The sequence below is a fragment of the Diplotaxodon limnothrissa genome, linkage group LG5, assembly GCF_057381915.1.
Source record: "Diplotaxodon limnothrissa isolate DT_005_m linkage group LG5, D_limnothrissa_male_GT1.1, whole genome shotgun sequence".
NCBI lineage: Eukaryota > Metazoa > Chordata > Actinopteri > Cichliformes > Cichlidae > Diplotaxodon > Diplotaxodon limnothrissa.
The window spans coordinates 21,949,019-21,976,904 of record NC_140600.1 but is presented as its reverse complement, the minus strand read 5'-3'; the positions used below and the strand labels follow the sequence as shown (position 1 = coordinate 21,976,904).

Here is a 27,886-nt window from a genome sequence, read left to right as displayed (position 1 = left end):
ATTTATATTGTAGATTTATAATAATTACATTTAGATGAATAATTATTGCAAGTACTCAGATAATAACTAATCAACCCCATAATTACAATTGAAACATATTATAAACTGTTCATGTACTTTTGTCACTCACTGTTTATGGTGATAGTGGATGGCTCGCTTTCAGGAGATGGCAGTTTAAAAGTATCAATTTGTACAGTGTAAGAACATCTCACTTCAAGCTCAGCAGGTAAACTCTTATGTGCGATCTTTAGTAGCTCAGTCGCTGTCAGTGTCTGCACACAGGAGGAACCTTTGGACAGTTTTTGGCTTGCAGTGTAGAAATCACACTGAGACACAGAAACAGATGATGGAGTCTGACAGCTCAGTGTGACTGAGTCCGTCTCTGTGATCGCAGGTGGACTCACGCTCAGTATAGGTGGAAGACTGGCTGAAATTACATTTACACAGATGTTATGTTGAATATTTTATATATGCACAAAAAGTATTCATGATGAGCAAAGCTGAGTTACTGTAGAGAAACTCTAGAGACAAAACAGTAAAATTAATAAACCCATACAGTGATAAACACATGAAACTACGACTGACCTTGTGCTTTAATTTCATGAAAGGAATCTGAAGAAGGAAAGAAGAAAACACAAAATAGAATCAACAATAAAAAGATTCAAAATGTAAACTTGTGTTAGAGGTAAACATGCTAACACCTAACAGTAATAATAGGTGAGACTATATTTAGTAATAGGTGACATGAACAATGAATCATAAGAAGTTTAACTTACACATGAGAACGACTAGCAGCAGGAGATCAGCCATGATTAAAAGAACAATGTGAACGTGCAGAACAGACTACAACAGTCTGACTGCTCTGACTCTCATGTGCATTAAATGTTAATTTTAGAACTTGTTTTCAGGAAAACCACAGTTTTCACAGTGTCACACTAACTGGCCACAGTAAGACACACGTCACATACTGAGAACCTGCAAATATACACTTTTTAAACCCTCACACATATAACTAGAATATATTTAGTAAACCTTTTTGTAGGCACATAACAGTTAAAGTGTCTGTTGATCACTTTTGTGTTTCTTATACATGTTTATTTCTACCATGGCAGAAAGATTAGTGAATACATGCTTTATCATGTATGTCAAAACAAAAGTAATTTGCTTTTTAGTAAATGGATTATTAATGAAATTTTGAGATGTTGGTAAAAATGGTTATAGAAATCTTTAGACACAGATGGGGATACCATTTCCACCTGATTATCAGTATAGTTTTTGTGTTTGTTCACCAGCCATCATAAAACTTCCTTTCAAGTAAAAATGCATTTTAGCATACAGTATAGCTACAGCTAGAGTTCATATAAACTATACAGCAGAGGTCTCATTACTATAAACCATGAATGCCTATGCCATATTTTTTCTTCTAAGGCATAGCAACAACCTCAATATATGAGAATAAATGGACAAACAGAATTATAAATAACTTGTCTAAAATGAGACCATATAAAGTAAAGAGGTTTGACTTCGAGGACAGACGTATCTCCACCTAACTGCTGTTCAAATCTCCTCATTGTGATGTTCAGCCAATCAGAAGAAAGTTTGTTTTAAAGGTAGCTAGCACAGGCTGTGGGTGAAGCAAGGCTTTTGTAGAGGACAAGACAAGACCATATACACAAATAGGCGAGTGAACACGGGTAAAAGCAAACTAAAGTGAAACTAATGAGAGCAGAGAAGCTAATTACAGACAAAAGCTGGAAGTCAAATGAAAGCAAGGAGTATGAGAAAACTAACCTTCCAAGTAAAACAGGAAAAAGACAAAAGATAAACAACAATGCACACTAATTTTTTTTTTCTTTGTCTGTTTCCTAAATGCTGGATACTTTTTTGTAATAAAAACTCAGAGAGACACAGAGACCAAATAGACCTGCTGTAGCACACTTTTTGAAACCCTCAACCCATATAATGATGATATTGTTAAGTTAAATGGAAATCTGGACACAAGCACAGAGGTGATCTTAACAGGAAGGAATTTATTCAATAGGCGAGCAACAGTCTTTTCCTCAGAAATATGTTGGTGGAAGCTAAATTATGTATTATAAATGAGCTGTCTCTCTCTCATGTGTTTCCAGACAAAATCAAAAGTAATTTTGAACTAATTGTCTCTAAAGACCTGCTAAAATGTTAATTTAACACTCTGAGTGTTAAATGAACATTTTTGACAGTGTTATATTGCTAACAGTAACCTAGTCAGTGTTAAAGATTAACAATGGCTAACATTAGCAGTGTTGATTCTCTAACACTGTAAAGTTACTAGCATGTTTAGTTATTTTCCAGTGTTAGAAAATCAGCACTGCTCAGTGTTAGTCATTGTTAATCTTTGTCACGTTCCCTTAAAAGGGTCCAGGCGATTAGGGAAAGTAACAAAAAGTGTCCAGGTCAGAAAAAGGAGACAGGGAGGCAAAAGGGGTTCAATTAAAGAGTTTTATTAAAGTTTCTATTAATAACTCAACTAAAAGAGACAGACAAGCTGTTATCACCATTTAAAGAAACAAAACAAAACTCAAGCGTTGGTCAGTAAAATGAAAAGTAAGTAAAGAGGATTAGTTGCCAAACACACTCTTCTCCACGAGTAGGAGCAGAACACACAGCTCACTAGCTGCAAATCAACAGAGCCCTAGAGCTGCTCTTCTTCTTCTTCTTCTTCATCTTCCATTTTAACGGCAGCTTGCACTTCCATAGGAGTTGCATTACTGCCACCCTCTTGTGTTACTTAGACTGCATCTAGCTCTTTAAATCCTCTTAAATAATCCCATACTTCTCAGAAACCAAAGAACCACTTCTTTCCTTTCATGACATCCTAGCCATTCAACCACCTTTTCAAACCTGAGTCCCCCCTCATTCCAGTTTCTACCCTCATCATTCTCCTATAGTTACGATACCTCCTGCAGTTAATAAATACAAGCTCAATTGTTTCCATAACACCACACCAATTACACAGCCCCTTTAAATGTTTCCCCATCCTAGAAAGAGTGCCATTCAGGTAACGATGCCCTGTTCTTATTCTACACATAACAATCTCCTCCCTCCTATTCAGTCCTCTATTTGTTTTACTTCTACTGTATTTTGTACCCTATACAATTGTCTCCCTCTAGTTTCATTATCCCACACCATTTTCCATAACTTCTTACTTTCACTCCAAACTATACACTTTCCTTCCGATTTAGATAATGGTATCTGTACCTCTGCATCTACTCTTTTAATAACTCCCTTAGCCATTCCATCTGCTTTTTCTGGCCCTAGAGCTCACCTTTCTCTGGCCTTTAATACCTTTAATTACTGATGGGAGTCAGCTGTACAAAAGAAAACAGTGGCACCTAAGGTAGGAGGGATGGTAGGACACACCCACGCAGGTAACTTCAGGAGAAGGCCCAAAGGGCAGCTCATCTCTGTGATGCTTATCAGAATAAATCTGTGGGTATTTTGTGATCAATATCTAAGACAAATCAATAGAGTTATATTATTGACTTCTCAGAATCACACAGATGACAGCAAAAAGTTAACCAAACCTGTCAAAACAATAAACTACATCTTCCTGTAGAAAACATTTTACTTGTAATGAAAGTTTTTAAAACTCAGTTGTTATTATTATTATTATTAGTAGTTGTAGTAGTAATTTCTGCATTTAACTAAAAACTAATTCACAAGTGAAAAAGCTTTATTAATATTGATTTTCTTTTAAGATATGATAGGACAAGAGTGACAGTCATTTACATTGTACAGTAATGGAGGTTAGGTTACTGTAGATGAAGAATACCTTGATCAATTCTGTCCCCAGGAATGAAGGTTGTTAAATCTGTGGCTCTTAATCCAACCTTTAGATCAACAAAAACTGACATATTGCAGCACAAAACGTCTGTTATTAAGGTGGTTTATCAGTATGTAATAATATGGAAAAGAAAAAAAGACATTTGTACTGCAATGGTCAACATGCTACTGTAAATAACATTCAGGCACAGAAACAGATGAAGGAGTCTCACAGCTGAGTGTGACTGAGTCTGTCTCTGTGATCACTGGTGGATTAATGATGAGTTTACATGGAAGAGGAGCTGAAGAGTTGAAACAATAACTGCAGTTAGGATCACATCTGTGTCTGACCAACATACTGAAAGCATGCTTTGCTTTCACACATTAAGATAATATCAGTACTTTGTGGTAAAGCCGCAGACTCACTTTTGATGATGATGGAGGAATAGTCACTGTACAAAGAGTTTGACCCTCCCGTCTGGGGCGTGTAAGAACAATTCACTCTCCATGTGGTCTGAGACCGGCCATCTCCAGAAGTTTAGTTGCTGTCTGGTGTGTCGGACAGGAGAACTTTTCTTTTAACATATGTGTCTGAAATAGGTATAGAGTGGTTTTACTGCATATTGTAATATTGTTGTCTGCACACACGGAGACTGATATATTAAAAGGTACAAAACCAGTGACTGTAGAAAACATGGACGACGTGACAGCTCCCCAAAAATGAAGCCAATTGTCTCTATCGCCCCCTGGTATCTATATTTAACTCAAGCCCTATTTAATGTTGGTTTTTATAAAATATTAAATGTTTATGTAATTACAGTATTTTACCGTAGACTGACAGAATTACACTTAGTGGGAGTTGCAATCTTTTAACATTTAGTTTTTAATAAATTCTCTCTCCAGCAGATTTTCGTTGATGATATCAATAGCGAATTTAGTCAGAGAACCTAGTATTTACTTTCATGGTCACCTGCCTGATTTGGTGATGTTAGCAACCTTTCCTTCACCAAAACTGACTCTGAGGAAATCCTTGATCACAGTGACAGCCTCAGTCATATTGAGCTGTGAAGCTTCATTAGTGTAATTTCTACTTTGCAAGCCAAGTGTCTACAGGCTCCTCCTGTGGGCAGACACTAACAGGGACTGTGTAGTTGGAGATGGTTAGAAAGATTTTACCTGCTGGAGCTGAAGTTGGTGTGCTTATGTTGCAAAGCTTGATGCTTTTCTTTTTATGTCTCCTGGCAGTGACCCATCTACTATTGCCATAAACAGTAAGTACTTGAACTGCCATGAACTTCATATATATATATACTATATATACATATATATATGATTTTTCTTATGCAGATGAGGCATTATTTCTGTACCATTATTTGTTATTCCAGAGGCTTTTAAGCTATTTTTTTGCACTTGTTGTCTTGTAAAAGCCTATATTACATATTTTCTTTCACAATTCATTAACTCCACAGAGAAGGCATCGTTTAAATATGTTAAATATGTTTCTTTAAGCAAGTTCTTCATGACTGAGCTAAGTGTCCTCTTTTTTGGAAATCAAAATATGGTCACCCTACTATATCTGATTGTTTTTTTCCCACAGTTCAAGTCAACTGTTGCACACTTGGATTGAAAGGAATTGCAACCAGTGTAGCTTTATTAGTTTTACTTTACTGTGCCTGCAAATATATAGACATAGCACGTCGTTACACATTTGTACAGTCTCACACAGCTCTTTTTAGGCGCACTGCCTTATGGTTAGTCTTTAAATTCAAATGCTAATACTCCTAACAGTAACATGAATGAAATAACATAAACAAAGATAGTGTGATTCACCAGTTTTCACCCACTGTGATTGGACGATCTGATTTCCTCGTGTCAGCATTGTTCCCACATCATCATAATTAATGTTGTTCCAGGTTCAACATGGCAAGTGACCAATCACCTTCTTGTGATGTCATTCCTTTGCGACTTCGAAATACCCGCCTTCGAGTATTTCGAAATACAAGTGAAGAAGCGAGAAACCCCCGCCTGTCCGCCGAATTTGAAGTCAATTCGCCTGTCCGCCGAATTTGAAGTCAATTTAGGATACTTTCCTTTAATAAACGGTAAGCATTATACATATGTTCCTCACTTGGCTTGCTGTTTGTTTGCTAGTGATAGGCTACTTGACGACAGCATTAGCTAACCAGTGTTACGGTAAGCATTATACATATGTTCCTCACTTGGCTTGCTGTTTGTTTGCTAGTGATAGGCTACTTGACGACAGCATTAGCTAACCAGTGTTACGGTAAGCATTATACATATGTTCCTCACTTGGCTTGCTGTTTGTTATAGGCTACTTGACGACAGCATTAGCTAACCAGTGTTCTCTAGACCAGCGTTCCCCAACTTTTTGGGTGTTTCGTGGCCCGGGGGTTGGGTCAGGCAAAATTGCAGTAGCTTCCCTGATCATTTTACAAACATAAGTGAAGAGAATCTGGACTAAAAGGCCTAGACTTATGGTTGTGTGCTGAATCTATGAATCAAACTATCACCTGGAAACATAATTAACTGGTCCATAGCTGTGAAACTGGACATGAGTTCTTGATTCTATGGAGATTAACAGTAATCCAGAAATTTACAAATTTGTCCTGGTACATCGCGTAAATGTTGTCCATGGGACATCGCGTAGATGTTGTCCCTGGGACATCATGTTAAAGTTGCCAGAGACATACCATATGAAAGTTTAGCTTCTTTTAGCCCCTGTTTGTTTTATATATATATATATATATATATATATATACATATATATATATATATATATATATTAGGGGTGCAACGATATTCGTATCGATATTGAACCATTCGATACAGTGCTTTTGGTTCGGTACGCATATGTATCGAACAATACAACATTTGTAATTTATTTTATCAATTTTCCTTCTGACGATGCTGTCTGTGTTGAGCGCTCAGTGAATCTGTGTTCGACTACTCCGCCTAGGCTGCACTGTCGAGCGCAGATCCACTGAGCGCTCAACACAGACAGCATAGTCAGTGTCACTACCCGATCCGTACCGGAAACCCGATCGGTACCCCGCATGCGCAAATCTTACGTCACTTCCTCTCTTTGCCAACATTGCGACATTCAATATATTTGAATGATACGGTTAGCGCCCAGTTAGCTCCTAGCATTTCTCAACAGCTCTGCCTCCTTTTCGACTACCGGGACATTTAAACAATGGATAATCCGTATACAAAGAAATTCATGCTTTTCTCCTCAACAAAGAGCGTCCCCCGATTGAGCAACAGCGCCGTAACATAAGGAGAATGGCGCCTAATTACAGAGTTAATAATGCAGACTTTGTAATATCTCACGTGTAGATTCATCAGCCAGATGAAGTGTTTACTGACAATTGACAGTGATAGCTGACGTCATCATCACTATTCTAATCAATCCTCTCCTCACAGACGAGCATAAACACACTCGACTATCGCTAAATCAGATTTAACACACGTTTGTAATGATGATAATTCAGTTTATAATAGGGTTTATTCGCTCGGTCAGCAGGTGGCGGTATCCTCGTACACTGGGGAGTAAACTGCCATTAAACGAACAGAAGAAGAAGAAAACATCTGCACATGCGCCGGTCAGACTTTACACATGCGCAGTAAGGATTGGAGAGTCCTGATCCGTAACTTTCTTTTTATTTTTCGTTTTTGTCTACATTGTACTGAAATGCTTCATTATTGCAAACATTTTAAGATATACTTGTTATTCTTAACATTTTAACAGATACTCTGACCCATAACTATCGTAAAACGCTACGACCGGAAGTAGAAACCTTTCGCGCATGCGGGGTACCGATCGGGTTTCCGGTACGGATCGGGTAGTGACAAGGAGAAAAGCATAAATTTGCTTGTATACATCCATTGTTTAAATGTCCCGGGCTGTCGAAAAGGAGGAAGAGCTGTCGACAAATGCTAGGAGCTAACTGAGCGCTAACCGTATTGACACGTATCATTCAAATATATTTAAATGTCGCAATGCTGGCAAATACAGGAAGTGACGTAAGATTTGCGCATGCGGGGTACCGATCGGGTTTCCGGTACGGATCGGGTAGTGACAGCCCCCCCACACTCCCTAGCAGATCGTTACATGGAGAAACCTTTGGAATACAAGCGCGCTGATCCACACAGGTATGCACACGGGTGTTCACTGCTCGTAGACCCAAATTACACCTTTCTTGGCCGCTACTTCGAAGCACATCTGTCCTGCACACGGGTACATTGAATATTTAGTATTTACTGCTGTTTACACTTAGCTAGATTAATGCGATGGTGTTGTGTTTAGTATGTTACTTTGTTTTTTTTTGCTTGTTTTCTATTTTTCTCTCAACAGGTGATCCAGGAGATTTTTATTTTTTTTTTCTCCCCCCCTTTCTCACTGTCCCTCTCCCCTTCTGTTTTTCCTTTCCTTCCTCTTTCTTTCTCCCTTTCCTATCCCTCACTCATGTCTGTCCCGTCTGTAACATCTGAAAATAAAATATAATAAATAATAAAAACAAAGATCGACCAAATGGACCAATACGGCAATGCCACGATGATCCATTTGGCAAAGTAAATCCATTGAGTATCCTTGTTGGTCTTCAGACAACAATTCTGATGGCTAAAGAACCAAATGGGACAGGCAAAAAAAAAAAAGAAAAAGAAAAAAAAAAAAAAAGATGGTGGCTCTCAAGCACAGCAATGTAAATCACACACACACACACACACACACACACACACACACACACACACACACACACACACACACGTGTCTATATATACACATTACACATACATACACAAAGCTGTGTAAACCAACTGTGGCACACCCAAAATGCATGGCCACTTTTGTGTTAATCATTTAATTTAATTTATTTAATTTGTTTATCAGTTATTTTCTGTGGCTATTAATATCCAAAATGACTTTGACAACATGACCAACCTAACCAGTGCATTATTTTGTCACATAAACTGTATAGAAGGTACAAAGAAATGGAGCAACACCCCAGGCAAACCGAGTGCACTGTCTTCATTGCTCCTGAACTTTACCTGTGTTTGCAGGTTGGTACCTGGTAAAGAAATACTACCACTGTTTGTACATAACAATGTTTTATCTCCATGTTAACTTGTGAAGAAGTAGAACAGTACCTGTAACACTTATGGGCACTGCCGCGCAGTCGACTCGCATCAGTGTGAGACAGCGGCGTCAGGCTGCGCAGGCCGCTAGCAGAAACGGCGCGGTAATGTTTTGTATTGTGGGTCGTTAGCGCCCAGAGCATTGTCTTGTAGGAAGGTCATTCATATCGATTTATTTTCTTTTCATTATGAAGGTTGGTACTCCCGCACACTTTACTATTTTATATAAAGCTTATGATACAAAGATGTTTTATTGTTAAGTGTCATTGAGGTTTGAAAAGTATATAGCTGTTTAATATGTGAGTGTTAATGACATGTGAAGTAGAAAGAAGTTGTCCATGTTATGCAAAAGTGAATTTCATCCTCAGTGTGCTGTAAATCTGTGTCTAATTCTGCTCAATTCCAGTATTCAGAATCTGTACAGTCGTATATTGCTGTAAATTCATTGTAGATTACAGTGGCTTCCAACTGCTTAAGTAAGAGCAGGTGTGTACTTTTGTTTTGCTTAGACTGAGCGATCGCATGAAGTACATGTAAAATACTGGAACGTGTAGAGTGTGAATTCATTTATTTTTCTACTTGTGACTTTGGGGAAATGGACAGATATGGACACTGGGACTGAAAAAGTCATGCACACGTGGATATTGTTAATGCTGTTCATGTTTATTGAAACTTGAATAAGAGATGCAATCTGAGAGGCAAACCGAGTGCACTGTCTTCATTGCTCCTGAACTTTACCTGTGTTTGCAGGGATTTCTTCTTTGTTATTGTGGCACCATTCTTGGGGCCCGTAACACAACTATAAATAACGAATCTAAACTTATATACATAAAATACAGAAATGAATGAGGTGGAATGAATACTACAAAATGTACATAAGGTGCAGCTGCAGTCTGGCAGTGGGAGCAGTGTGACAGGTCAACTGTTAAGAAGGGAGATGGCGAGGGGAAAGAAACTGTTCCTATGTCGGGTGGTCCTGGTCTGCAGGCTTCTGTACCGTCTGCCAGAGGGCAGCAGATCAAAAAGTCTGTGTCCAGGGTGTGAGGGGTCTGTGATGATTTTCCCTGCCCGTTTCCTGGTTCTTGAGAGGTACAGATCCTGGATGGAGGGCAGGGGCGTGCTGATGATCCTTTCTGCTGCCCGTACAGTCCGCTGCAGTCTGCTCCTGTCCTGTTTAGTGGCTGCTCCATACCAGACTGTGATGGAGGAGCACAGGACAGACTCAATGACCGCAGTGTAGAACTGGATCAGCAGCTCCTGTGGAAGACTGTACTTCCCCAGTTGTCTCAGGACAACTGTATATGTCAGTATATGTCCACTACAGCGCCGCAAGGTTTCCACAAGCATTAGAGAATTAGCTCTAGCTGCTAATTGTTAGCTTCATGACTATCGCTACCAATGAATATATACTAATGACACATAATGGGGATTAACAGCCAACTTTCCCACATTCTCTGCAATCTGTGGGCTCATCTTTAGGAACTGAGGAATAACTACCCTTCCCGTACCATGTCTTATTGGAGACTGTGGCACACATTATTTTACAACAACCAAAGAAAATAACATATTTGAACAATCAGAACATTTTAACCAAATATAATATTTTAACTAAAGATTATGGGGGGTTTCTTGTTTTGTCCACAATGCCTCTCTTGTCCTTACACAACAACTTGCCAAACGATCTGAAATGCTATCATTTGCACATGAAAGTGCACCTGTTACAGTAAAACTGGTCTGTTTGTACCAATGACTGCAGAAAACATGGACAAGGCGACAGCTCCCCAAAAATGAAGCCAAAACGTCTCTATTGCCCCCTGGTATCTGGCTGCAGTATAGGTCATAAACCCTGCCTCCTCCATGTTAGCGGATGGGACAGATATATTTTTTCCAAAGCTTCTTTCTTTTGTTATCAATAGTTCTCATCACACTGATTTATGTCCAAGGGATCTCCTTTCCCATTAGTTTTGTTCTAATTCCTACCGCAGTGATATTACAGTTTTTCTCAAATGCTAAAACACATTTCACAAATGTTTCCACCATGTTCCCCAATGTCTAAACACAACACCCTTTTCTAAAGCTACATAAACACAACCACACCTTCCCACTGCAAAACTCAAACTTTCACACCAAAAGAGCAGCTCGAAGCTTTCAAAAATGTAAACACTATACACATCATTACACACTACAGCAAAACAATTGAAAACACAATGCTCAATTTGTGAGAAGGTTCTTTGTTTCATAACTGCCAATGCATATTTTTAGAAACTATACAGTAACGGATCGTCGTAGATCTCTGCAGAGGATTAGGCATTTAGATTTCTGAGTTTCATATGAAGAGTATAAATCTATAAAAAAATCCTGCATGTATGTACACTACTGTAACACAACTCAATGCAAAAACAGAATCTATTGCACAGAACAGTACTCTTGAAAACATGATCAGGGTGTGAAGTTTTTTATTTACGTTATTCACACCACAATCACTGTGCGGCATCATGTCATTGAGCTGCGTCGGGCCATATCACCTCATTCACATCGCAGGCTATATTGTCTCTTGCCAGGCACCATGGGAAAAACGCCCTGGAATGGCGATTCCATCCTTGGAAGGCCTCCGCTGGGATGTCAACACAGGCCAGCTCCATTGCCCTTAGGAGGGTCTCTCTTGTGTATGGTTGTCTGTCAGAAACCTTCCATCTCCACGATGAGAAGAACTCCTCTATAGGGTTCAGGAAAGGGGAGTAGGGTGGCAGACAGACGTTTAAAAAGTGGTCACTGTTGGTGGTGAACCACTCTCTGATTTGGTTTGTTCTGTGGAAGCGACATTGTCCCAAATGATCACATAAATGTGATGTGCGGGCCCAGGATGGTGTTGTTGGCGGTCCAGGAGGATGTCTTTTAGCTCCTCTAGGAAGGTGAGGAGACGTTGGGTGTTGTAAGACCCAAGGACAGCATGCCGGTGGACAAGCCCCTCCGAACCCATGGCCGCACAAAGGGTAATATTACCCCCCCGTTGGCCAAGGACCTCAGTGATGGCTCTTTGGCCAATGATGTTACGGGCTCTTTGCCTTCGTTTCTGCAGGTTGAAGCCAGCCTCATCCAGGAAGAGGTACTCATGAGGTCTAGCCATCGCGTCCAACTGTAATATCCTCTGTGAAAATGTGAAAGTGCACAGGTGTTCAGAACAACAGTCAATCAGGTAGCACAGTATTGTCCAGAAGTAATGTAGGCCAGTGAGCAACACAGTATGTCCACTAACTGTACTGTGAACATGGATGTATACACGGAAAACACGGACTGGAGCGTGTTCGAACATCAGGACCTTGAAGAGCCACAACATCAGTGCTCTCATATATTAACTTCTGTGTCAACAGTGTCACTGTGGACAAACGTCTCCGGGTGTATTCCAACCAGAAACCCTGGATGACTAAAGAGGTCCAGGTCCTGCTGAAGCAACGTGACGCCGCTTTTAGATCCGGTGATGGTATGCAGTACAGTGCAGCCAGATCTGAGTTGAAAAGAGGCATCAGAGAGGCCAAGGCAGCGTACAAGAGAAGGATTGAAGACCACTTCACCACCAACAACTCACGACAGGTATGGCAGGGAGTTCAGCACTTAACCAACTACAAACCTGGCAATACCACGTTGACTGAGGGTAACGCGGAGCTTGCAGAGGAGCTGAACCACTTCTTCGCACGCTTTGAGGTGAAGGGACCAGAGGCAGCAGCAGCAAAAACATCGGACAGCAGCAGTAGCCCAAGCCTTATAGTGCAGGAATATAAGGGGTTGAGGCGCACACTGAGGGCAGTGAACCCCAGGAAGGCCACCGGACCAGATGGGGTAACCGCAAAGGTCCTAAAAGAGTGTGCAGACCAGCTGGCTGGGGTCTTCACTAAGATCTTCAACACTTCACTGTCCCAGTCCTGCATCCCGCCGTGCCTAAAGTCAGCCACAATTGTCCCACTGCCAAAGCGTACTAACATTAGCAGCCTCAACGACTACCGACCAGTTGCTCTAACACCTGTTTTAATGAAGTGCTTCGAGAAACTGGTCCGACGTCACATCATGTCCTGCCTGCCACCCACACTCGACCCGCTCCAGTTTGCATACAGAGCTAACAGATCAACTGAAGATGCCATTGCTACAACGCTCCAAACCACCATCTCTCACCTGGAAGTGCAGGGCCGTTACGCCAGGCTGCTCTTTGTTGACTTTAGCTCTGCTTTCAATACGATACTCCCGGACAGACTAATAGATAAACTGCTGGAAATTGGACTTCCTTCCACCACCTGCCGCTGGATCAAAGACTTCCTCTCAGACCGTGTACAGAGAGTTAGAGTGGGGCCTCATCTTTCCTCAGCCCTCAGCCTCAACATCGGCTCTCCACAAGGCTGTGTACTGAGTCCCCTACTGTACACTCTGTACACACATGACTGTGTTAGTTCCCACCCAGACAACACAGTCATCAAGTTTGCAGATGATACCACTGTGGTGGGGCTCATCTCAGGGAGAGATGAGCCCCCAGAAGGAGGGAGTCCGAGCTGCAGCCTGTCAGCATCAACGGGGAGTGCGTGGAAAGGGTCTCCAGTTTCAAGTTTCTGGGTGTGCACATAGACACAGACCTCCAATGGAGCTCTAACACCTCTGCGGTCTTAAAGAAGGCCCAACAGCGTCTCCACTTTCTGAGAATCCTCAGAAAAATGGACCTGAAGAAGGAGCTGCTGACCGTCTTCTACCGCTGCTCCATTGAAAGTGTGCTGACATATTGCATCGGTGTGTGGTTTTCCAGCTGCACCACAGCACACAGAAAGGCACTCCAGAGGGTCATCAACATGGCCCAAAAAATCATTGGACATCCTCTTCCCTCCCTGAAGGACCTGTACAGCACTCGCTGTCTCAAGAGGGCACGCAGCATCCTACCGGACTGCACACACCCAGGACACCGGGTGTTTAAGCTGCTGCCCTCTGGCAGGAGGTTCAGGCTGCTGAGGTCCCGAACAAATAGACTCAAGGACAGCTTTTACAACAGGGCAATAGCCCTGATCAATGTAAATAGTTGACCTGACTGGATACCTCCCTGGACTTTTTAGGGGAGAGGTAACAATGTTTAAAACGATAACAATAATATTTATATTTATAACAAGGTGCAATAATAATTAATGTGCAATAATAACAGTGTGCAATACACATACACTTATTCTTCTTTTTTATACTAAGTTAATATACTGTGTTGTGTTGTTTGTTGCGTTGTGATGTGTCATATCGTGCCGTGTTGTGTTATATGTAGTGCCGACGTAGAACAGTTTTTCCAATTTCATTGTACTATACTACTGTACTATGTATAACTGTGCAATGACAATAAAGAGTTATCTTATCTTATACTTACTTGCACATACTCGTAACGTAGGTCTTTGTGTCGCGCAGAGTTGCACTAAAAGGGAACCCTATAGACCTGTTTCATCCGCGTCTTTTGGCGCCGGAGAACTCGGTCTATTGTGGCCAAGCTGACATCGTCAATGCTCTCAAAGTTGACATTATCGGCAATGACTTTGTCTCTGATCTCCTGGAGTCTGATGAGGTTGTTCCCACGAACCATATCCACAATGAGGGTTTCTTGTGCCGCTGTAAATATGGCAACCCTCCCACCTCTATGTGGCATTCTTTCAACTCTAAAGAAAGAAACATGTTGCTAATTGACACTACAATACAGTGCCAATACAGTCACAACTGATTTGAAAACAATTGACTACTTTCACAGGTTTGTAAAACTGTATTGTGACAAAGAAAGCAATCGAGTACAATACCTGTTGTGTTGTCTGAATGCCCTGATAATGGTAGCCACGGTGAACCTACTCAGGTTTGGACGGACTCTTAGTCCTGCTTCAGCCATTGTCATGCCATGGACAATGACATGGTCAATGACTGTTGCTCGCATCTCATCCGTAATGATGGTGTGAGGTGGTCTTGCTCTCCCTCCTGGACCTTCTCCTCTCCCATGTTGGCCTCCTCCTCTTCCTCGTTGGCCTGCTCCTCTTCCTCCTCCCATTTGAACTCCTCTTCCTCGTTGGCCTGCTCCTCTTCTTCCAGGGCCAGCTCTTCTCCCTCCTCTGCATCGAATTCCTCTTCCCCTGACTCTGCCTTCATCCGTTGTGTTTGTTTGGAATCTTCAGTATACTCTGCACTCTGAACTTGCTTTTATACATGTGGTCACAGCATTAGCAACAAGTGTCTTCAATTTTGAGTCGTTGTGTGTAATGAATGACGCCAGGTGTGTTCATTGTGTTCAAATATTGCTGACTGTGGCAAGCATGTGAGCAGAGTTCTTTTGCAACTTGTGTTTTATCAAGGAAAGATGTGTTTAGATTTATGACAATGGAGGATTGTGTTCTGTGAATTGTGTCTTCATGTGACATGTGTTTATGATATTGGTAAATGATGGCTAGATTTAGTAAACGTGTTTAGACATCTGGTCATTTGGTTTAGAGGATTGGCTTTTGTGTTTTAGCGTTTGAGAAAAACTGTAATATCGCATTGACCTTCATATCAGTCTATTGATCTTGAATGAGAGGTCAGAGGTCTAATCTGACATGACATTTCAAGTCTTTATACGGTACTTTTTTTTTTCCCCTGCCTGTCCCATTTGGTTCTTTAGCCATCAGAATTGTTGTCTGAAGACCAACAAGGATACCCAATGGATTTACTTTGCCAAATGGATCATCGTGGCATTGCCGTATTGGTCCATTTGGTGGATCTTTGTTTTTATTATTTATTATATTTTATTTTCAGATGTTACAGACAGGACAGACATGAGTGAGGGATAGGAAAGGGAGAAAGAAAGAGGAAGGAAAGGAAAAACAGAAGGGGAGAGGGACAGTGAGAAAGGGGGGGAGAAAAAAAATAAAAATCTCCTGGATCACCTGTTGAGAGAAAAATAGAAAACAAGCAAAAAAAAACAAAGCAACATACTAAACACAACACCATCGCATTAATCTAGCTAAGTGTAAACAGCAGTAAATACTAAATATTCAATGTTGTTGTGCAGCACGCAGGACAGATGTGCTTCGAAGTAGCGGCCAAGAAAGGTGTAATTTGGGTCTACGAGCAGTGAACACCCGTGTGCATACCTGTGTGGTATGCACACTGATGCAAATGTGCTGTTATGATTTGAAGAAAAAACAAAAAGATATCTGGGCACATCCTTAAAAAGAATGAATTTGTCCAAAAAACAAACAAACCCAGCTGTAAAGATATTTTGTTTATTGGCAACATAAATGCTTAACTATTTTTAAAAGTAATTATAAAACTTAAAGTTTGATAATGACTTGATAATGTGCACTTTATTTAGTTAAAGTGCTAATTTCAATTAGAATTCAAAGGCACAGCATTTATTCTCATATTTAGATCAATTATCACAGTTGACCTGGTTTTTAAATAAATTACCAGTTCATGGCTAAGTAAAGCCAGCTCATGTTTTGTGTTTTGTTAAACCATCAAGAATGGAACTGGAAAAAATACACAAGTCAAAAATGCAATACCATAATTGTAAATAGCGATGTAATGTTGAAGTATTCATTGTTCTCATGCTGGGGCTGATGTAAATATATGAAGTATAGAAATAGAGGCTAGAGAATGCAGAGTTGTTCTCTCACCCGTGTGGTCTGCATTTAATTATATATTTGGGTTTCACTTTTTCAAGGCAAGACTTTTAAATGTACTTCATCAGCATCTGCACAAGAAAATTTTATTCACGGTCTGCTTTTAGAGAACATGAACAGATATAAATTTGCACAATGAGACGGTTTCCCTTTTTAGTATTGAAGTACATTCATATTTTGTTTACTTTTTTAAAATTCACATTGATGAAATAATATAAATTACCAGAAAGACAGTGTAGATTTTAACATGGCTTTATTCTATTTGTTCTTGTTTTAAAGCCAATGATATTTAAGAAAAAACTGATTTACAGTTTGTTTTTTTGTCTGTGTGTGTACTCATGTGAATCTGTGTCCAAAAGAATAAAACATATCCTGTTACAAAAATATCTTGAACATAATACAGACAATGTTTAATGCAGCTGCCATGTATTGGTATAGAAGGACTGTATTTCATACTGTACCATCCATGGTCAATAGAAACTTCTTGGCTTTACATATATCATCTCCCCTGCAATGTCTGCATGCAGTAATGCATTTTCTGCAAACGTGTCTGGTGGATCAGGTGGTTTTCTCATGGTCACTATCAGATCTCCTTTCCTTCTTACACCAAGGCAGTTTTTGCTCTCTTTTTTGTCATTTCTTATTAACATTGAAGCACATGGTGAGGAAATTTTCTCACATGCACATATATTCTTCTCTTAGTTTTTAGTTAGATCTTTGTTTGGTTTTCCTCAGCGCTGTTGTAAATATTTTTTTCTTTAATACAAATGTTGGCATAATTAATGTTGTATAGCAGGGGTGTCAAACTCAAATACACAGTGGGCCAAAATTCAAAACTGGAACAAAGTCGCGGGCTAACATTAATATTTATTGAAAAAAAAAATTTCCTCTAGATATAAGAATGAATCTTTTCTTATGGACTCAAACAAGTTTTGCTGAAAAACTGAATATGGAACGAGCAAAGCTTAATACTAAACAATATATATATTAGCTGTATAATACCAGTAGGCCAGCTTTAATAGTAATTTGGTATGGCTTCGCGGGCCAAATGTAATTAGGTTGCGGGCCAAATTTGGCCCGCGGGACAGAGTTTGACACCTATGTTGTATAGGAATGAATGCTGCCAACCTTTGCAAAATTCTCAAATCCTTCAACCTCACTGACTATTGACATATAACTGTGATTGTAATTATTATAAACTGGTTTCAAACCAATAGTCTATTTTATAAGACTGATTAAACTAAAAACTTATTTAGATTTCCTGCTGATTTTAACAAATTTAGTTATTAGAATCTCTAAATTAATGGTTAATCAGTAAAGATCAGCTTAATTGCTTTATTGGTTTTTCTTCTTTTAAAAGTGGTGCCCTTATTAAGATCATTCTTAACAAGGTAGATAAACATAAAGAAAGCTCCAGCATTTTTGCTGGCACTGCCCTTGTGAGACACAGTAATGACAGTATATAAAAAGACTCCATAATGTTCTACAGAACACATTATGTAGAACATAGAAATGCTACTTGAATAATACTGCACTGGTAATACAAATCTCTGGGCTGACACCAGAAAGCAAGCCATGCACATACAAAATGTTAAATTGGGTTCAATAATTCTCTATTAATCTTTTGGAAATTATTGTCTTAAGTAGAAATATTATCCAGGTGAGATTCCTACAAAATAAAAGAAAGAAAGAAAGAAAGAAAGAAAGAAAGAAAGAAAGAAAGAAAGAAAGAAAGAAAGAAAAATATTTTCCTGTCTTATCAATATGGCTTGAGTGTGTAATGGCCATTTAGTCTTATCTTCTGTTTTCTGCCAGTTAATTATTTTTAATGTGTTTCAGCGTGCCTGTAGAGTGCTGTATGCCAGGTCGGTTTTCACTGTAGGTGTTTTATCTGGCTCCTCAGGGATGCTGGAGTACAAGTGGTATAAGGAAGACTAGAAAAAAAATAGAGCAAAAGTTATTTGCATCTGTATTTTTTTCTGTAGTAAATATATTAAATGCTGAGGATGCACTTGTCTCACTTACATCCTCAGTTTGAGACTCTTGTCTTTTGAGTTGATTAGACCCTGTGAGTAACACAGAACCAGAGTTACCTTTATTTCACTTTGTATGTCTTCTTGTATGTGTATGAAATAGGAAAATGTCTGAGGAGTTTACCATAAAGGAAAATTATTGGGTTAGCAAGGTACGTTGAGTGTAAAGCAGGAGATTTAGTGTCACAAAAGTGGATCTCTTTTTACCACCTACATCACTATGGTAACCTATAATGAACACATTACCTGGTCCAGACCAGTCTATGTTAGAACTTTTGGCTTACAATTGGCTGGTAGTGACACATTTTCACTAATCCTTGTTTTTATAGTATCCAGTAAGTGCAATATCGATTCACTACTGAAGGAAACCATTTTATATAAACAACATGTAGAAAACAGAAGTTAAAAAAAAGCCCAGCAAACATGTCACATTGTCATGGCATGCATTCACATTCAGATGGCGAAGTAGAAAATATCTAATCTTTTTTTGCTTGGTCCTATTCTTTTAACAAACTTTTGTTTTGAAACTGTTGTAATTGCAGCTACTAGAACACAGATTAGAAAAGTGATCAGTTACATTTGTAGATTGTTTATCACAGGGAATATCTATTTGATCACTAAAATTAATTTCTCATTTATTTGGTGACAAACTACAATTTCCAAGTCTCTTTTGTGTTTAATCGCATGCAGTCTAACCCTTTAGAGCTTTTACAGCTGTTACTTTAGAAATAGACAGCAGCACCAAGATTTCACTGAGCAGTAATATAAATAGATTAACACGTTTATTTTAGTGCTCTGTACACTTGTGATGATCTTGTGAATGGTTACCATGATCATGGTCAGCTGGATCCAATTCCAAAAGGAGACTTTGCTAAATCCATTTTCGGTTAGTATGTTTAATTATTTTATTTTAAAATATATCATTTCTTACGACCCTTGTTGGTTTTAATCTAGTTTAAACCAAACCACTCCACTGGATTTAGCTACATTCTGGACTGTCTTTTCAGAATCCAGTAGCTAGCCAGCTGATTGGAGACCGTGACAGCCAATCAGAATATTTGCATCCAAGTCTGTAATTTTGTGTGGTACACGGCGCTCAGCAATCTGTCAAAAAATGTTTTAGTACGACTTTGGTAAAGCTACGAAGCCCCACCGCTTGATGGATTGTAGGAGCATTACGGATACTGTAGTCAGGAGCCTCGCAGAGTAATACATTTATTTATGGAGCATTAGTATTTAATAAATGCTGACAATTTATTTCTGAGTAATTTTTTCATGTACATCTATGCTGTATGTTAATAAAAGTGCCTATGTGAGATTTGGGACACAGCTTTGATTAGGAATTCTTTTTTTGTTCTTACTTTATGGCTTTAAAAAAATATCAAGATATCTATTGTATATCACCATCCAGCTAAAGAATACCGAGATATGTATTTTGGGCCATATCACCCATGAACATATGCACACATACATACACAAAGGTGTATAAACCAACCATAAATAACCAATCTAAATCTTATATACATAAAATACAGGATGACAGAAATAAAATGAATACCACAGATTGTGCATAAGGTGCAGCTGGGAGTGAAGGTAGACAGCGAGACAGAGCAAGTGAGTGAGAGAGAGAGTTTTGAGATGAGGGAGATTTGTGACTTTTAGCATGGATTATCTAGTTTGTGTGTTGAGTTGTCTTGTGTAATTAGTCTGTTGTGTAGTTGTTGTTTTGTTTTGTGTTTGAGTGATGGTACTAATGAATGTCACAAAGGCAGATTGCAATGTAAACGCTGTCTCTAGGTGAAAAAGAGGAGTGAGTCAGGCCTGCAGGGTTTATCCCTGTGGTGTTCTCCTCTGTATTGTGATGGATAAACTATTTTTTTTTACTGGCACAAATAATTTTGTGGGGCATCTTACTGTGACACCTGATTGTTCTCTCATTTTAATTATAGTAATATTTTTAAATGGTTGTACAAATTAAAAAACAAAAACAGCTGTATTGGCTGCATTTTTGGATAACTAGCTGTATATGTTTACAAAATATGTGCCTAAGTTTTCAAAATGTACAATTTATATTTGCATTTCAAGTTGTAAAAATAATTTACTCAACAAGTAAAAAATACTACTGGGATTTTATGTTTTTTGTGTGATTTCAGATCAGTTGTGTTAACACAGTATGTAAATGAAAAAACAACTACATTCAGACACGTGAGGTTGAGCTGAAAAGAACTATACGAAGCAAGGCAGAAAAAAAATAAAATGAAGCAGTTTGAACGTGAAATACAAATGTAAAATCAAAAGTTGTCAAAAATGCAGCCAGTTATATTTTGGACCTCAGAGTGCTAACCCAACAAATAGCGAAAAACTAGGTTTAAATTTTTGTTCATGACAATGCAGATTTCTGACATTTTTTGTAAATTTAAGCATGTAACAATTTGATTTTTTTTAAACCAAAAAAGTGTGAAACTTTGGACTTTATAAACTTTAGAAAGTTAGACTTGTGTTTTTAAAGCAACCACCACATGTTGTGTAGCTTTCTGGATTTTATACTTATTGGGCTACATATTTATTTATTATACAGGCTATACAGTGCATAAAATTAAAATTTGCATTTTTTATGTAACTAAAGTGTGGGCTACAGAAAATAATTAAGTTACAGACTATATTTATATGAAAATCATGTATACTTAGTGCATTTTAACCATATGTGACCACCTGCATATGTGTTTGATAAAAAGAACTTTGATTTTGCCACTCCATTTGATTTCCTTACCAACCTCATGCCACCCTCAGAACATTTCTCTTTCCCTGTGGGTTGCGCCATGTTGCAAGTTTTGTGAGGTACTTTTGTGATATTTAATGTATCTGATTAAATTTTTTTCTCCCCGATATCTGATCCAGTAATTTACATCAGGATCAGACTGATACCCATACTGTATATCGGATTGGTCCATCCCTAGTTTCAAGTCCACTAATGCAAAGAAAGCCTGGCTACGTTGATCTTGGTTTGTAGTATACCCCTCTGATATTCATGCACTAAGATGGTGTTTATTGTATAAATGCTTTGCACAATAAATTATATCATTTTGGTTCCTCATCAAAATAATGTTACTTGTTATACAACTGTAACAACCCTTAGACCAAAATTTAAAAAAAGGAAATAAAAAGCAGTAGCTAACCTTTAGGTGGGTCATCACCAGGGACCAAACTGGTCATATTGAAGGCTTCAGTATCATTTGGAGACATCTTGTTTGATAAAAAAGAGAAGAAAAGGAGTAAGATGAGAAGTCATGAATGACCTGTAATTAAATACGTGAATTATTAGTAGATAAAGGGAATTTTATTAAGACAAAAAAGAAAAAGAAAAGTACCCATCCTCCTCGGCCAGTTTTTTTTGCGCTTGAAAAATTATCTACAACAAAAGGCAGAACAAAAATCAGTATAAAAACTACCACACAGGGGGAGAAAAAGACAACACTCAAGGATATCCTATTAAACACAATACCAGAAATGATTAAAGAATAAATATTTAATTAATTAAAGTCATAGTGGATTTGACAGCGATGTTACATCACGGAGAAAAAGAAAAGCATTAATTGTCAAGTGATTGTTAGTTAATACATACTAAAGTGTTCTCTGCTTTAATCTCAAACAGCAATCTGTCATTAAGCTTCTCTCATACCTTTTTTGTCCATTTTGAGTTCATTTTGTATTTTTGCTTTCTTATATTATATTGAAAATATGTTCTTTTGTTGGTATTACCAGTTAGGTTTAAGTTGAGTTTTATTCTAGTTCAGGTTTTCATTTATGTTTGTATTTCATAGTTTCTTTCATGCTCCTGCTCAAAATCATGTTCGTAGTCTTTCCTAGTTTTTCCCGTTTAGGTTTTAGTTTAGCTCTCACCACTGTTCATGTTGTTTTGTTTTGTTTTCTTGTTATCTAATAAAGGCTCGCCTTTTGTTTAAAGCTCACTACCATCTCCTCTCATGTTCTGCATTTGAGTCCATTTCACAAACACACTGGCGTACATGTTTGCATCCATCCAAACAGGTATGAGAAAAAAAACCCTGTCATTTTGTGGCAGCAGTTGTCAATTGACTCTGGAAGCAGAATACTACTTGAAATCTATGTGGGGACAGGCATTCTCATGGGTGTGTGATAGGGTGGGCAGATCGAGCCAAATATCGATAATATCGATACTAACGCTGGTATCAGTATTGGACAGATACTAATGCAGTTGGATCAAAGGTTGCTTCTATCCAGTTTGTATGCTCCCCACTGAACTCTGTTAAATACATTTTTACTATATATTTTTTAAATTAAAAAATATACTTCAAACATGCACTATGAAAAATATCTAAACCTTTCTCTGTTTTGTCATGTCAATGCTTTTTACCCCGTAGCACATTTAAACAACAGAAGCTGACACAAAGTCTTTTAAAGACTGGCACATTTACATCCCAAGTCTCTAAAAAACACACTTAATATATTAGAAAAGCTAAAAGTATTTTTTTACTGTGTTTTTTAATTGTGTTTAGTAAAAGTCAGAGCACTCATTCAGCAAGACTGAACTTAACAAGAGTTTTATTGCTTGGTTGATAGATACATAAGAAAACTGGGAGGGCTAAGGGCAGATACAAAATGGACATATGGAAAGGGCATAGCAAGAGGGAGATTGCGACACGTGACGGTGGTAGATGGACAATAAATACATGAGGGCAAATGAGGGAACAAAACACAGGTAGAACACAGCCACCTTGGTTGGTAATTGGTCCCATTCATGTCTTTGTCTTATCTCTGTGTCTCTGGAACACAGAGACAAGACAAAGACATGAATGGGACCAATTACCAACCAAGACAACCTAAACTAAAATACTGATAAACCTGAGCACAAGCAAACTGAACTGTGAAACATAAGACACACAGAGAACATAAGAATGAATAAACAAGACTCAAAACTCTAACAGAAAACACTGGGTCAACAACCCAGGTACCCTAACACGATAATGCATCTCATAAATCATAATACACTGTTCTCCCCTACATAAGATCTCTTTATAGATTAAAAGTATCAGTATTGGCAATACTGCTGTTAATTTACCTGGTATCGGATTGATACCAAAATTTGCCTACAGTTTGCAACTAGTTGTTTTGTCATTGTAGACAAACTTCTGGACCTTGACAAGACTAGTGTGCTAGACAACTTAACACTGACTGTGCTTTCATTGGCCACTTTGGCCTATGATGCAAGAAATCTTTAATAACTCCTTTAAGGTGTTGAAAGTTTTAATGATAGAGAAGGGAATGTCTGCCATGTCCAGCGGATCATTTGGAGGCTCCATTAAGACTTTTAGATTGATATCTCGGAGTAATCACTTAGTTGACCAAATGCACAGAGTTTAACTGTTTATGCTAAAACTTATTTTACTTACTTTTTTCATTGATATTTAATGTCGTTGTACATATTGGCAGTTAATCACGTCACAGAGTTCTTGTGCTGTTAATTCAGCTCAGATTATTTTTTAATATAGATATATTTGATACATGTTAGAATCAGGATCATCACCACTGATCATTTTTAGCTAATAGTAAATAGTTAGATAACTATAGCAGTAATAACATTTTACAATTCTATAGGCAGGAGGGAGTGCAGAGAGGTGAAGACTACCAAGGAGAGTGCAGCAAAAGAGTGGTATGTTTTAATCTGGTGCAATTTGCCAAAATAGGGTTTGTTAGATGACAAGGGAGGCTTTATTATTTTTATTTTTTTTTTAATGAATTAATGTATTAGGGGGCAGGAGGGGTATGTCTCTGCTTTCCTTCCTCTAAAAGTCACCACACACCGTTAGGATGTGACATCAATAGAGTAAGAGCTAGATTAAAAGAGCTGGGCGAGTTAATATATTCACTGTTGTGTTGAAGCAGTGAGGTACAGTGTTGGTGCGGAGCAGCTGAAACATAATGCTGAGTCTTAAAGAGGAATAAGAAAATTGTGGGAAAGCGTGTAAGTATGTAAGAGAAGTAAAAGATATGGAGGTCAGAGGAAATCAGTCGGTTTATGAACAGAACGGCGGTGGAGCTGGTCGGTCGATTTTGTGTATAAACCTTTTATAATATAGTGTGATCACAAATACCTCAGACTGTAGAAAAGCTTTGGGGTTATACATGACATAAGGAATTGTTACTGTCCTTACCATTTCTTCTTTTCACGCAGACAAGAGCCATTCCCAGTGAGATGATGCCCACAATTACACCAAAACCAGTTGCAACTACAGGTAGAAGTTTATGAGCAGAAGGTACTAGAAAAGCACAGACCACAAACAAGTGTCAGTCTTACTTCCAATTTTGGTGAAAGTAAAGAAGAAAGACATCTACTGTTAAAAACCAACAAATCTCTTATTTTATGGTCTTGAGAGCAGCAAAGTATGCTGAATGGCATGTAGGCAAAGAACAAACTTCACTGATATGCAAAGCAAAACCCTCCTAGTATGATGAATACACAGTGCAAGGAAATTTCGCTCACCTGAAGATGTCCTTGGTGTGGTCACAGAAGAAGTCGTCCCTGTAGTGCTGAGCTTTGTAGAAATTGGGTCTACTGAAATGTCTACGGTTAAAAACCAACAAATCTCTTATTTTACGGTCCTGAGAACAGCAAAGTATGTTGAATGGCATGTAGGCAAAGAAGAAACTTCACTGATATGCAAAGAAAAATCCTCTTAGTGTGATGAATATGCAATTTAAAGAAATTTTGCTAACCTGAAGATGTCCTTGGTGTGGTCACAGAAGAAGTCGTCCCCACTGAAACGAATATCTCTAGATGTCAAAAAACACCACAGCAATTGACCTGGGCATTTTTATTTACTTATAAAAATCTTAACAATAATTGTGTTTTTCCTGATTGTGTGACTTGTAAAGTCCATAGACGGGGGAGGAGCAAAGGTCAAAGTGTTTTTTCAGCTGCAATAAAAGAAGATTGTGTAGTGATTGTTTCATTATTTAAGTTTCTTGTGGATTCACCACAAAAGGCATTTTTCTTCCACTTCTGCAATACTGTCATAAAACAGCCCAGTGTCAATGTTTTACAATTAGTCCTACAACACTTAAACAATGTTGTAGGGCTTTAATAATGATTGAGTGATTCAAATACTTTGATTATAAAAAACTCTCGACACAGTCTTTGCTTCGATGCTTCCTTTAACACGCGGCTCTGTAGTGCTCCGATGTATTAAACGATGTAAACACAACTAGAACAAGACCTGCAATACAAAACTATTTAGAAGCAGTGTGTGAATAAAAGGTTTGACAACATTGATCCCACACACACTGATAACACAATAGCAACAGTGATGATGACGCTGACACAGTTTAACATGCAGCCGGAGTTTGTTTATGCGCAAGAGCAAAGAAGTGGAGGCGTTACTGAGACAGTGAGGTCAAGGTGAGTGAAACAGAATGTTTCTAACGTCAAAACAGCAGCAAAGTTCCTGTAATCACCATTAAAACCTTTACTTTAGTGAGTGAGTCCGTCATCAAAGCACCTGATCAACAAACTCTGGCGTGAAGAGAAGCAAACTCTGCAGCTGCTCCATCCACCGCTATTTGTTTTAAACAGAGAAAAAAATCTGCAGTAAACCTCCAGAAATACTATTAAAATATGCAGATGATCTGTTAACTGAGTCTGACACCAGACTGGTTAAATCATACAGCTTGCTGAAGGCTGACGGTAGCAGTCTTATTGTACATGGGAGTGGTATCTGCAGCAAACAGGGGCTAAACCGTATTAACTTGAAGACTCTTGTAACATTTTCACACTGAAAGTGAAATCATATCAGATAATGTGATAATTAAACTGCATTAATATTTAAAAATATAGGAATAAAAACTTTTTTAACAACCTAATAAAATATAAATGGGCATTTAAACTCTGATCCGCTGACCTGAGAGCTATTAGGTTGGACACTAAAATATTATTAATATTAATTATTAACATCTAGACCATCGTATCATCTGTTTTGTGCCATAGTTTAGATTACACATATATCTTGTTTTGTTTTATTGGACCTTTGACGATATTTTTAACTATTTATACTTTTTTTTAATTTAAGATAAAGCTTTCTTAAAATACATTTTATATAAATACACACCCACACACACACACACACATACATATATATATATATAATTTACATATAATTTTAAATACAATTTTTTTGACAGATCTTATATCTTATATGCAATAAACTTTATAATTTCGAAAAATGGAAGCTTACTCAATTACTAAAAATAATCGGTAGCTGAAGCCCTATGATATTGTTTTGCTGTCATCTGATGTCAGTACATAACACATAATGCACTGTAAATACATCCATCAATACTCAGAATTCTGCTCCCTGGACGGAGTTAATTTAATTCAAGAGATAGGCAGTTTATTTAAGGATGGAAATATGTATCACCTCCTAATATCTGGTGATTACATTGTTAAAGGTAAACAGAACCTTATAAACATCAGGCTTTAGCTTCCCTTTTTGGTTTGTAGAAATAAATGCACATCCTGTAATGAGTTATAATAGAGAGCAGCACATTGTGATCACTTACTTTGTATGTTAATGAAGGATATGTTACTGTGAGGAGACTGGTATTGTCCCCCTTTATGCTGTGACATGTAAAAACATGTCACTTCCACCTCAGCAGGTGAACTCTGCTGTGCCATAGAGAGGAGCTCAGTTGCTGTAAGTGTCTGCAGACAGGAGATGGACGTAGATTTTCTTCTTCTCATAAAGTACAAAAAACACTGAGTCACAGAAACAGATGATGGAGTCTGACATTTCACTGTGACTGAGTCTGTTTCTGTGATCATCATTAGATTCATTGTCAGTTCAGGTCGAGGGGCTAAAAAATGTAAAGATTTCTCAAGTTAATTAAAGAAATGTTTCATTTATTTGAAAATAAAACCTAATAAGAGAAATATATGTATGTTATGCACATTTACATTTTCCTCACACCAAACAACCGACAAGTTGAGAGAAGTTGTTTTTTTCTACTGATACCGTTGCCAAACATCCTCATATTAGTTAACTGCATTAGTATTTACTCACTTTGTATAACAGCTGTAATTTCTGACATGTTACTCAGTGGAAATTTTGTTTTAAATTGACTCTTAAATTCAAACAAATTGCAGTTTATTTAAGAATGTAACATCGGTTACATGTAAATGAAAAACTTTATAAAAATCAGTTTTTAGTC

At 38.1% G+C, this 27,886-nt stretch overlaps 1 protein-coding gene and 1 pseudogene across 1 annotated transcript; both read right to left on the bottom strand.

Moving 5' to 3' along the window:
* Positions 1-122: 122 nt before the first annotated feature.
* LOC146632278 (uncharacterized) lies at positions 123-27,709 on the bottom strand. The gene is made up of 3 exons (XM_085354860.1): positions 27,691-27,709; positions 27,239-27,532; positions 123-427 (listed from the first exon to the last, which is right to left on the bottom strand). The coding sequence occupies exons 1-3, from the start codon at positions 27,707-27,709 to the stop codon at positions 123-125; spliced, it is 618 nt and encodes a 205-aa protein (XP_085210986.1).
* LOC146632279 (uncharacterized) lies at positions 11,641-14,554 on the bottom strand (annotated as a pseudogene).
* Positions 27,710-27,886: the final 177 nt, after the last annotated feature.